Genomic DNA, 12098 nt, shown 5'->3' with positions numbered 1-12098 from the left:
CTCTGCTAAAATCGGGGGAGTAAGTTATTCACCCTTTTTTCTCCTCTTCACACATGAGTAGGTGAAGCTGCTGAAATAATTACAGCGCTTGTTAAACAGACAGTGCTTAAACTCCAGCCATTACAGTTGCAATGGACTAGCTGACTAGACTAGCATATCAAAAGGAGCTTTTCTTGAAGGTATGAAAGAGTGGCCAGGCGCATTAGCCTTTATCCCGTCTATACAGCTTTCATCCTCCCTGAAACGGCTCTCGCTGTTAAAAGGATGTTCGGTCGCGTAATGACCAGGAAAGTGTGATTCTGTTTTATTTCACTCGACTATAGTTCGTCTCTCAAAGCACTCGACTATAGTTCGTCTCTCAAAGCACTCGACTATAGTTCGTCTCTCAAAGCACTCGACTATAGTTCGTCTCTCAAAGCACTCGACTATAGTTCGTCTCTCAAAGCACTCGACTATAGTTCGTCTCTCAAAGCACTCGACTATAGTTCGTCTCTCAAAGCACTCGACTATAGTTCGTCTCTCAAAGCACTCAACTATAGTTCGTCTCTCAAAGCACTTGACTCCTGAGAAAGACGAGGGCAGCAGTTGCTCCTCCGGGATGATGATGATTAGTTGTTTTTGTTGGTTTTGTTATTAGATAGAAAAGTTATATTGTTGACTGTGTGCCTAGCTTTTCTGTCTTTCTAAAAGAAAATGAATGGTTTCTACCTGTTTGTTCTCTGGCATGTCAAAGTGTATCTGAACTAGAGGTCCTCTCAACACGTAACACCTGGCTAACAGAAACAGACCAGCATGTCCTTGACCAGCCAGACCATGTGGTAACTGTCTCTTCTCTCCTCAGATCTCTCTGAAGTGCAGAGCCCCAGAGGTGTCCCAGTGTGTGTTCCAGTGCTACGAGGCAGTGCTGAAGAACTGAACCCCTGACAGGGCTGAAGTAGGGGGGAATCCTGAGGCATGGGGACTGGCCCTGACTGGAAGGAGCTCCTGGACCCCCAACCCCCCCTCTGACCCTCTCCTCCCCCTCCTCCTGACCTACAGGCTTCTGAAAGGCCCTTTTCTTTGTAGAATCTCCAACCCTGCTGTCTGTGTGCCCTCCCTGGGATCCCTGGTTTCTGTTTGTTCTCTGTCTGTCACCCAAGCATTTACCCTCCTCCACTCTACAAGTCCTTATCTGATTCAAACTATGTCCATTTTTAAAACTGCTGAGGTCTCTGGCCCACATGATCCCAAAGCTTTCTATAGACCCATTTTTTTTCACTCAAGGCAATAGTTGGGACTGGCCTTCGACTTCACCTTCACCTGTGGTTGTATGTGGGTGGGTGTTTCCCATTAACCCACCCAGTCTAGTCTGTTTTCAATGAAACATCACCACCCAGTCAGATCTCCCTTCTCCCTTATATGATGGCTTAACCCCAGTTCAACCCCTGCTGCTCTGATCCAGTCCACCCTCCTCCCATGAGCCTCTAGTCTGTTGGGACACCTGGGAGATGTGTTCAGACCGTGCTGTTAGAGGAGGAGGCTGGGATGCGATTCTAGCTCGTTGTGACTGTTTCTCCGTATCTCCCCCCGATGCCTCTTCTCATGATTATCTCACCTCGCATCTCTGCAAATTAGTACCTAAATTTAGTGTGTGTGTAATTAGCAGTTCAATCTCCACTGTCAGCATACCTCAGTGCTTCACATTAAAATGTGACAGTACAGACTGTTTTTCCACATCTCTGGGCTGTGAAACACTTGCTGTGTTGCTGTTCTGTCACCTCACAACTTCCTCTCAATGTCTCCACACACAATGCTCTCTCAGATACGTTCCTCCTTTTTGTTTTAAAGGGAATTTGATGTCCCAGCTAGTAAAAGACACTAAATGGTCCATGTGTGGCTAGTTTGTTGTTGGCTCATGCCATTGGTGTGCCCATTGAGGTTGGCTTTATTTGTTGTTGTACAGAACCTCTGCTGTTTCTCGCTCTCTCACTATCTCCCCCCCCATGTGTGTGCATGTATTTGTGTGTGTGTTGGGGTGCATGTGTGCTAATTGTTAATTCTGAGGGTTGGAGCAATGTATAATCATCACTACTATATACAATACCTGTCTCTCCCAAATGCCTTGCACCTTTCCTCTCCTCATTCCATTATCTATTCCTGACTTTGTTTGTAGTGTAATTAGATGTTTAACTCTGGGCAGGCTAGCGAGGGCCACAGAGGTTTGGGGATGTTTCTGCTTTGTGCTCTGTCAATCAGTGTTCCATGGGCTCTGCCACTTTGTTGCCTTCTCCCCTCTTAGCTGGTCAAATACCTCTGCCACCTGTCATAAAGTGGCTTCAAACCACCTGTATGTTCTGTACTTTACCTGTATAGGAAACTACATGTATAGGTAGCACACATCATGAAGTCTTTTGTATGAAGAAAATCAGAACAACTCAACTTCACCAGTCTTGTTTTTACCTAGTGTCTCTTTGGGGAAATAATTGGATATTTAAACTTTTGAGTAATTGAATCAGAACTCTCTGGAACAGCTCCAACGAGGGAACTCACTATTTTACTGCATGGAGATTAGTGGATTTACATCTATCTGTCTGTCTGTCTGTGTGTGTCTCTGTGTGTGTGTGGCAAAAAGCTGACGTGTGTGTGTGTGATAAGCTGTAAAATAGCTGAAGGCGAAATCAATGTTTTTTTGACTGACTGTACATCATTTGAAACAGAACTATTAAAAATCAGATATATTCACAAATGCTTCAATTGTGATCTTTTCTGAATTCACTTGAGTCATCCATCAAGAATGGTATACCACATTGTTAAATAACTGTTACGTAGGATGTATTATATTGTAAGAGTGAAGTAACAAAAAGGACTAAGCCGATCACAACAGTGGTTAGTATCGTACTAGTGGAATTTACACTATCATGAGCAACTCTTCCACATTCTGCCACCTATGCAGACAGTGCTTGGACTGGCAGTACAGGACAGATTTAAGTCTTAAAAAAGGGGAAGACAAACAGAAGTTGTTTTTAAATTGTATTTTATGTACATGTTTCCAGCATAACTGGGTTCATGTGCATTATAGGCATTTTACCGTGACCTTCGAAAGGTACAGGACTGTCCACACTTGATTGAGTAAGCACTCTATTTTTACAGCATCGTTGGTCACCCTTCAAAAGAACAGCTTTGCATACTAATCCGATGCTCCCTCTTCTCTCATCCATGCGGCCATGAGTCCAGAGTGACGCTTTATCTGGAGCTCAGTGCTTTATTTATCCCCATGACGGACTGGGAGCTAGAAGATGGGAAGGTTTTGAAGTGAATGCAACATGCAACGATTTTACTGAGTTACAGTTCCTATAAGGAAATCAGTCAATTGAAATAAATTCATTAGTCCCTAATCTATGGATTTCACATGTCTGGGAATACCGATATGCATCTGTTGGTCACAAATGCCTTTAAGTAGGAGCGTGGATCAGAAAACCAGTATCTGATGTGACCACCATTTGCTTCATGCAGTGTGACATCTCCTTCTCATAAAGTTGATAAGGCTGTTGATTGTGGCCTGTGGAATGTTGTCCCACTCCTCTTCAATGGCTGTGCAAAGTTGCTGGATGATGGCGGGAACTGGAACACACTGTTGTACACGTCGATCCAGAGCATCCCAAACACAGTCAATGGGTGATGTGTCTGGTGAGTATGCAGCCATGGAAGAACTGGGACATTTTCAGCTTCCAGGAATTGTGTACAGATCCTTGCAACGTGGGGCCATGCTTTATCATGCTGAAACATGAGGTGATGGTGGCAGATGAATGGCAAGACAATGGGCCTCCAGGATCTCGTATCTCTGTGCATTCAAATTGCCATCGATAAAATTAAATTGTGTTTGTTGTCTGTAGCTTATGCCTGCCCATTCCATAACCCCAAAGCCACCATGGGGCACTCTGTTCACAATGTTGACATCAGTAAACCGCTCGCCCACACGACGCCATTCACGTGGTCTGCGGTAGTGAGGCCAGTTGGACCTACTGCCTACATCTCTAAAACGATGTTGGAGGTGGCTTATGGTAGGGAAATTAACATTATATGCTCTGGTGGACATTGCTGCAGTCAACATGCCAATTGCACGCTCCCTCAAATCTTGTGGCATTGTGTTGTGTGACAAAACTGCACATTTTAGTGGCCTTTTATTGTCCCCAGCACAAGGTGCACCTGTGTGATGATCATGCTGTCATGCTTCTTGATATGCCCCACCTGTAAGGTAGATGGATTATATTGGCAAAGTAGAAATGAACACTAACAAGGATGTAAACAAATGTGTGCACAACATTTGAGAGAAAAAAGCTTTTGGTGCGTATGTAAAATTTCTGGGATCTTTCATTTCAGCTCATGAAACATTGGACCAACACATTATCTCTGAGCTGTACCCACTAAATCTATAAGCTGCCTAGAGTGACTGGGGAGGGTGGATAAGCTAAACCACTAAATTCTATGGTTGGTTTGTCGACTGGAACCCAAATCTTGTTTGCAGTGCTGTGCTCAGTCTTACCAGCATTGGGTTGAAAAACTTAGATACATTCATATTCCTCATACCACGCACACAGTATAGGCGACTACATTGAGCAGCCTGTGAAGGATGGCATGATAATGTCTTCTCTGAGAATCTTCAGGATTTGTTATTTGGTATTAAGGTGTAGTTTCTGTGAGTGATAAAGAATTATCTTCATATTGTTGACACTGAAGTGTTATTACCATAATTATAACTATTGAACCTTTGCTATTTTACTTTGCCACTACCAGTGTGTATGATATTGATCAGGCTGTTATAATGAATGTCTCACACAAGGAGCTGGCCAGAGATGCTGTGTTATCAGAGCAGTGCAGCTGGGGCTGGAGTGATAATTACGAGCGGATCCGGAGTCAATGCTGATCAGTGTTTCATTCTTTCTCTCCACACTGCAGATGGCTGTGGACATTATCACGGATATTGACTTCATTCTCACTGTGGTGTCTCTTACCTGTGTGTGTGTGTGTGTGATAGTGAGAGTGGCGGGGTTGTATGAGGTAAGGTTTATAAAACACATTCTGTTTCTGTTCAGTGCCTGAACTAAGCTACAGGACTGTTTCTCTCGCACAGACTGGAATATGATCCGGGATTCATCCGTTGTCATTGAGGAGTTTACCACATCACTCACCGTCTTAATTAATAAGTGCATCGTCGACATCCTCCCCACAGTGACTGTATGTACGTACATATCCCAACCAGAAGGCATGGACTACAGGCAACATCCGCACTGAGCTAAAGGCTAGCGCTGCCGCTTTCAAGGAGCGGGACACTAATCCAGACACTTATAAGAAATCCCGTCAATACAGGACCAAGATAGAATCCACTACACCGGCTCTGACGCACGTCGGATGTGGCAGGGCTTGCAAACTATTACGGACTACAAAGGGAATCCCAGCCGCGAGCTGTCCAGTGACGTGAGACTACCAGACAAGCTAAATATTTTCTATGCTCACTTTGAGGCTAGCAACACTGAACGATGCATAAGAGCACCAGCTGTTCCAGATGACAGTGTGTTCACGCTCTCCGTAGCCGATGCGGGTAATACCTTTAAACAGGTTAACCTTCACAAGGCCGCAGGGCCAGATGGATTACCAGGACGAGTACTCAGAGCATGCGCTGATCAGCTGGCAAGTATCTTCACTGACATTTTCAACCTCTTCCTGACCCAGTATGTAATACCTACATGTTTCAAGCAGGCCACCCAGCTAGCAATGAGGAATTGGCCCAGAAGTGGCCCTCTTCTGGACGGCCGGAACTGATTGTATTTTTTTATCACAAACAATGAGAAAATATGGAAAAATAAATAATGAAATGTTAATTATATAAAGCAGCCCGTGTAATCATCTGCCAGAGAGTAGCCCCAATCGGCCGAGCCCCAAATAATACATTTGGGCCAGATAACTCTCACTGGAATCGGCCTAAGCCCCAAGTAATACATTTGGGCCAGATAACTGACACTGGAATTGGCCCGAGCTCAATCCCCACATCCTAGCCATAAGTAATACTGCTGAAAGCGGCCCAGACTCGGGCCACATGACGTCGGCCGAGTCTGACTCTCAGCCGAGTGCCCCGACTCTCTGCCGGAATCCACTGTGCTAGCTGGGCACCATAGTCCCTGTGCCCAAGAATGCCAAGGTAACCTGTCTAAATGACTACCGCCTTGTAGCACTCACATCTGTAGCCATGAAATGCTTTGAAAGGTTGGTCATGGTTCACATCAACACCATCATCCCAGACCCACTCCAATTCGCATACCGCCCCAACAGATCCACAGATGACGCAATCTCTATTGCACTCCACACTGCCCTTTTCCACCTGGACAAAAGGAACACCTACAGTATGTGAGAATGCTGTTCATTCACTACAGCTCAGCATTCAACACCATCGTGCCCACGATGCTCATCACTAAGGGCCCTGGGATTAAGCACATCCCTCTGGATCCTGGACTTCCTGTCGGGCCGCCCCCAGGTGATGAGGATAGGCAACAACACATCTGCCACGTTAACCTTCAACATGGGGCCCCTCAGGGGTGCATGCTTATTCCCCTCTTGTACTCCCTGTTCACCCAGACTGTGTGGCCACACACAACTCCAACACCGTCATTAAGTTTGCAGGGGACATGAAGGTGGTGGGCCTGATCACCAATGACAATGAGACAACCTACATAGAGGAGGTCAGAGACCTGGCAGTGTGGTTGCAGAGAAGTATGAATTGCATATCACTGTACATGCTGCAAGGCTAATGCAGATGGCAGATTGACCATGCAGCGCCTTTAATTGTCTGGCTGGCACCAAACTCCTTCACTGTGTACCACATGAGTCGCGTCATCCAGGCTAGCTGCATAAAGGCGTGTACCTAGAACGCTTTGATGGAAATAAATTAAATGAATACACGTTGAATGAATTACGTTAACTGTAACTATTTTAGGACTTTGGCAAATCTAATGATTTTACATAAAAATAAAGACATTGATGCCATGAACTTTGAAATAAGTGTTGCAGCATGTATTTCAAGTGATTCGCTGATTCTGTTGGACACATTTCCTACTGATAATTGTGAAGAACTGTTTTGGCATGACTATTTTCTGTGTAGGTTGGTCGATATACTTTTACTGATTTAATTGACTTTGACATCATTGAGCTTTACATGAACCTCACTGAAGCTATATTGTAAATTATAGTCTATTTGTAATCCCCTAAACAGCCCAAAATATGGAATTCTTTCGTTTTTAACAATGAGGTGACTTAAAATTGGTCGATGCAACAAGAACACACTGTGCTCACCTGGATCAGTTTATTGAGCGTCTCTCTCTGCATCCAACACTGAAATGGCAGCACATTATTGTCAACCTCCCTCTTGTTTCTGTGAATTCATACAGACAAATGGTGATGACGCAGTGTTTAATTTGAGGCTAAATATTAATGCAAGGGAATCATACATTTTATGACCACTCTTGCTTTAGGAGCAAGTATACGGGATGTGCCTCATATTAATGGTGTAGTATAATAAATCATGTGTGACACCTTAATTGCCACCCAAGGTATTGCTATTGATAGGTACCCATGTTTCATCCATCCATCAATCAATTGTGCTTCAGCCTTACTCTCAATGGAAGTGTAAATGCAACATGCTGCCTCTTCATTGGAACCTCCTTTGAGGAAAAACATTGAAATATAAATTTGGTAGACACGTCACCGTCCATCATTCGTGCTTCAATTGGAAAAACTTGCCCTCTAAATGTTTTGCTCATTACACAAGATCTAAGCACGACTGTCATGGTTATTGGTAACACGCACATAAATACATGTTAAATATGACAAAAAGCGTACACATTAAATCACGCACCTACGCACGCACATGCATATACACACAAGGCACGCGCACGCCTAGCAGACACACCAGTGCGCAGGGGAGATGCATTTATTTCATGCCCTTGCAGCAGTGGGTCGTCTGTCTCTGTTTTTGGATTGTTTTTCCCCTAAATTATTAACTGTGTCTTCTGTCATCGTGAAGAACAGATTATGCTCATTCATTCCAGAGCACGTGGGAATATATCCGTAGCTACGGGGCTGGTGAATTATAGCGTGCCTCTCCAATTGGCTTTGGTGAGCGCAAGGATTCAGTTGTATTGGTGCATCTGCTGGAGAAGAGTGAGAGATGCGAAGAGAATAATTGTACAGACTGAAGAACCGCAAGAAAAGCATTAATGGCCTAGTTTATATTGAGACGAGTCATACAGTGAGTGGGATTTTGTACCTGTGGAAATTACGAGGACGGATTTTGCGCCCCCTCGTAGTGTAAGAGGCTGTGGGAGGTTGTTCCCCAAAGTTGCGAACAGTTTTTTCCTCTCCCTATGGAATACGTAGATGCGTAATATGTCTAGTTTCAGGTGACTGTTATGTTTTTTTTAAGTACTCTAAATTGGTTTCAACGGGGAAATATTATACACTCACGGCTAAGGGACCGTCTTAAAAGTGCAATCAGCAGAACCTAGTGTTTACAGGAAAACCTCATGTTTGTCTCAATTAAATGATCAGTTTTTTCCCAAAACAATTACATTTTGAAAAAGTTATAAAGTATGAATAGGCCTATCATCTTCAGTGTTTCCCCTATGATTTTTTTCTGCAGTGGTGGCAAGGGTAGGGGTGGGGGAGTTCTTGGCTGGGGTAGTTTGGGTGGGGGTTTAATAGAATGACCATGACAATGTCACTTCTGGTGATTTACAAAAATACATTCTACTTCAATATTCAATTATGTTGACACCATCTGAAATATAACTGATTCGGGCCACTGCACTGTAGGGAGATGAGCAAGCTGTGGCTGTACGCTCATGGCTCTCATTCAAACCACTGCTCACTCTGTTTGTTACAAATATATATGTTGTAACTTGCCATTTTTTTATAAAGTTAAGTCTAACTTTCAATACCTTCCTATCCATTTGAGCTACAGACCTACAAACAGGTGTGGTGGTTTTCTATACCTCTCGTATGAAAGGTAGAGCTTGTTGCAGATAAAATGCTGTGTGTGATGACGTAGTGCACATAATAAGAACTTTTGCAGCTAAATTCCTGTGTACCGAATAAAAAATAAAAGTTAAATGGGTTTCCATCGCATAATCATCAACTCTACTGATGGTTTTGTTACAAAATGTTGCATTATAGAGTGAATGTGTCCACTCTGGCGCTTTAGTCAACAGCTCGCAGACATAGTGCGGGTATAGCCTACATGATGAGATTATTATGGACAAAATAGCAACAATATTTTTATTTGTCAAACGGCAGCCAAGCATCAATCATCATGTCACCAGAATAAGACCCTTGATAGTTATTGGAAAGGAGCATCAAACTCATCACCGTGCACTTTCACCACTCTGTGAAATTTATCATAACTTACTGTATTTCATCTGTAGCATAATAAATGGCATGCTTTCCCAAGTCGTAGTAGGAGGACCACGCAACATATCATCATATGACTCCAAGTTTATTTCGATATGATGGTTATTATAGAAATATTTGCAGGTAAAAGCATTTCCACTGCCATTTCTCGCATAATTAATTTTACAGACACAAAAAGGTCCCACCTTGTCTAGCGTATTTTGTTTTGTCAACATTTGGAAAGTTTACTGAGAAATTACAGTAGCTGTTTCCATCAGGCCTATCATGACTTTTATGTCATGGCACAATGTCGTAGGCACATTACCCAATCAACCCCTAGAACCCATGCCCTATGCACTTGTGGAGATTAAAGCTTGTGAAGATTGGTATACAGATGTAGGATCTGAATTTGAGACAGTTTACTACAGCAGGAAAACAATCTTGCAGCAACAGGTAATGTGAATTATTATGTGCATTATAATTACTGGATATTTTTTAGTAGGGGTTGATACATTTTTCATTAGGGCAAATCAAGCCTGACATTTTAAAGTGGAAATTACACATTTTAGAAACCTTTTTAAACTTTGAATACACTACACGTTTGCATTTCCTGCTGTGCAGGAAAATTGTTAGCCACAAATGAGTGATCAAATTTAGATCTACATCTGTAAGCAGTATGTTTAAACTTCCAATTAGTCTATAAGAGGGCAAGTTGGAGCTATTGCCATATTGCTTACACCTGTCAAATCCACTCAGATCTCCACAAGTGCATAGGGTGTATGGGATTTAGGATTGGGCTGTATACCACTTACATGAACATTTGGTGTGTAATACCACATTTCTAACCATATAGGATAGGCGACACAGTTCATTTCATGCAGAGGCAAGCCAGCATTTGGGGTGAAGGGATTAAATATTGCAGAGTGGTAATCAAGTTATCAAATCAAATTTTATTTGTCACATACACATGGTTAGCAGATGTTAATGCGAGTGTAGCGAAATGCTTGTGCTTCTAGTTCCGACAATGCAGTAATAACCAACGAGTAATCTAACCCTACAATTTCACAACAACTACCTTATACACACAAGTGTAAAGGGATGAAGAATATGTACATAAAAATACATTACCTTACATTTTGAAGTGTTAGTTTTCAAATGTGGAAAGAAGTGAAAAGCGCTCAACCAATGTGAGTAAAGGTGCAAAACAGTTATTAGATCAGCATAGAAAACTAAAGGCGCAACGCTTGCTCACTACAAAAATATTTTTATTTCGGGCTTCATCAATGGCTTTCATCAAAACAATGACACAGATGGAATGGGCAAGTACATACAAGTACAAAGCGTGACCAATTTGGGTTTTATTTTGGGAGCGCTGTGCGAAAAAATCCAATAAAAAATTCAATGCGTAACAATATTTTGCTGCAACACTTTTTTCTAAATGGCTCAAACAAGACAGGCTGAAACCTCACCTGTCACTCAACAGGCAGGTAGCACACGGACAGTTTCTACACACTGCCTGTTTCTCTCAGCATGCACTCAACAGATTCTTCCAAAGCAGCAACGATACTGTTTTCCATGTTGCATCTAAATATGAATCCACATGTTTTCTCTATTATAATATTAGTTTGTTTATCTTGCTCTTTGCAAAACGAAAGTTAGTTAGTCTAAGGAAGCCGGTATGTGCCTAAAGCTAATCGCTAATGCTAATCGCTAACTAGCTAGCTGGCTAGCTAAATACCCTTTAGCTAAATGCACTAGCTAAGGCAAAGCAAACGTTAGCTCTTGTACAGGTTGCTACCAGTGGTGGTCTATATCAGCATGTTGTTTGTGCAATGACATGTTCTGAATCAGATAGCCTATTCTAAAATATTTGTCTAAATGTAACATCTATGCATCTATTCAAATGCTATTAGGGTCCCCTGAGAAACAATGACCAGCACTTTGTTTCCTCCCCTGTCATTAGTCCTACCTGTTCATTTGTTGTCATGCCAAACAACACCAACCATATAATTAGAATAATAATTATATTTCTATGATTCCAGCAGTTCACCCAAGTGTTTTGATCTATATCGCAAGTCAAATTGCAATATATTGTTGAAAAATCACAATTCGATTTTTTCCCCCATATTGCCTAACAACCTGGTTGCCTTACCATTATGCAAGCATTTGGTGGCACAGAAAGACAGGAAAAAGGATATATTCTTCAAGAGATGTGCTGCTAAAGCAAGTAGGATTCATATAGGCCCAATGTAGGCTATATCTCAATCAATTAAAAATATATATTTGTCTGGTGCTCCTAAAATGTTTATGTTAGGAGCACCAGTGCTACCAATGGACATTCATTTCGAGCCATGAGAACATAGGTCATTGGGACAAGGGAAGACAATGAGCAAGGAAACTATTCAACCGGTAGTGCCAATGAGAGGTGTGGCTGTCAATTCAAGTAGGTCCACAGGGTAAGAGGTACCGTGGTCAATGGCTCCACCTAGTGGAATATATGTTAAATATGCGCTATATTGAAAATAATTTAAACCATCTGGATATAGAGCTACGGAAAATGATCTGTATGTGAACAAATAACGCCAACTGTAATAGCATAAATATTTGCAAAAAAATACAACGGTAGGAAGTTGGAAAAAATGAAAGGTGTACCTTTTCATAAGAGCGCTAAATTAACCCACCAC

General features: G+C 42.3%; 1 protein-coding gene across 2 annotated transcripts in view; it reads left to right on the top strand.

The window, feature by feature from the left end:
- Positions 1-2725, top strand: part of LOC120025169 (AP-1 complex subunit beta-1-like) — a 53645-nt gene extending 50920 nt beyond the window's left edge. Inside the window, exon 22 of one of the 2 annotated variants that reach the window (XM_038969661.1) lies at positions 842-2725. In XM_038969661.1, coding sequence (XP_038825589.1) covers positions 842-916 — 75 coding nt within the window. In that variant the 3' untranslated portion in view covers positions 917-2725. The remainder of the gene's footprint in view (positions 1-841) is intronic. The other variant, XM_038969740.1, reaches the window with a different exon arrangement.
- The last annotated feature ends 9373 nt before the right edge of the window (positions 2726-12098 follow it).

The sequence above is a fragment of the Salvelinus namaycush genome, chromosome 1, assembly GCF_016432855.1.
Source record: "Salvelinus namaycush isolate Seneca chromosome 1, SaNama_1.0, whole genome shotgun sequence".
Lineage (NCBI taxonomy): Eukaryota > Metazoa > Chordata > Actinopteri > Salmoniformes > Salmonidae > Salvelinus > Salvelinus namaycush.
Note: the sequence above shows the minus strand (reverse complement) of the source record. Positions and strands in the feature narration are given on the sequence as shown.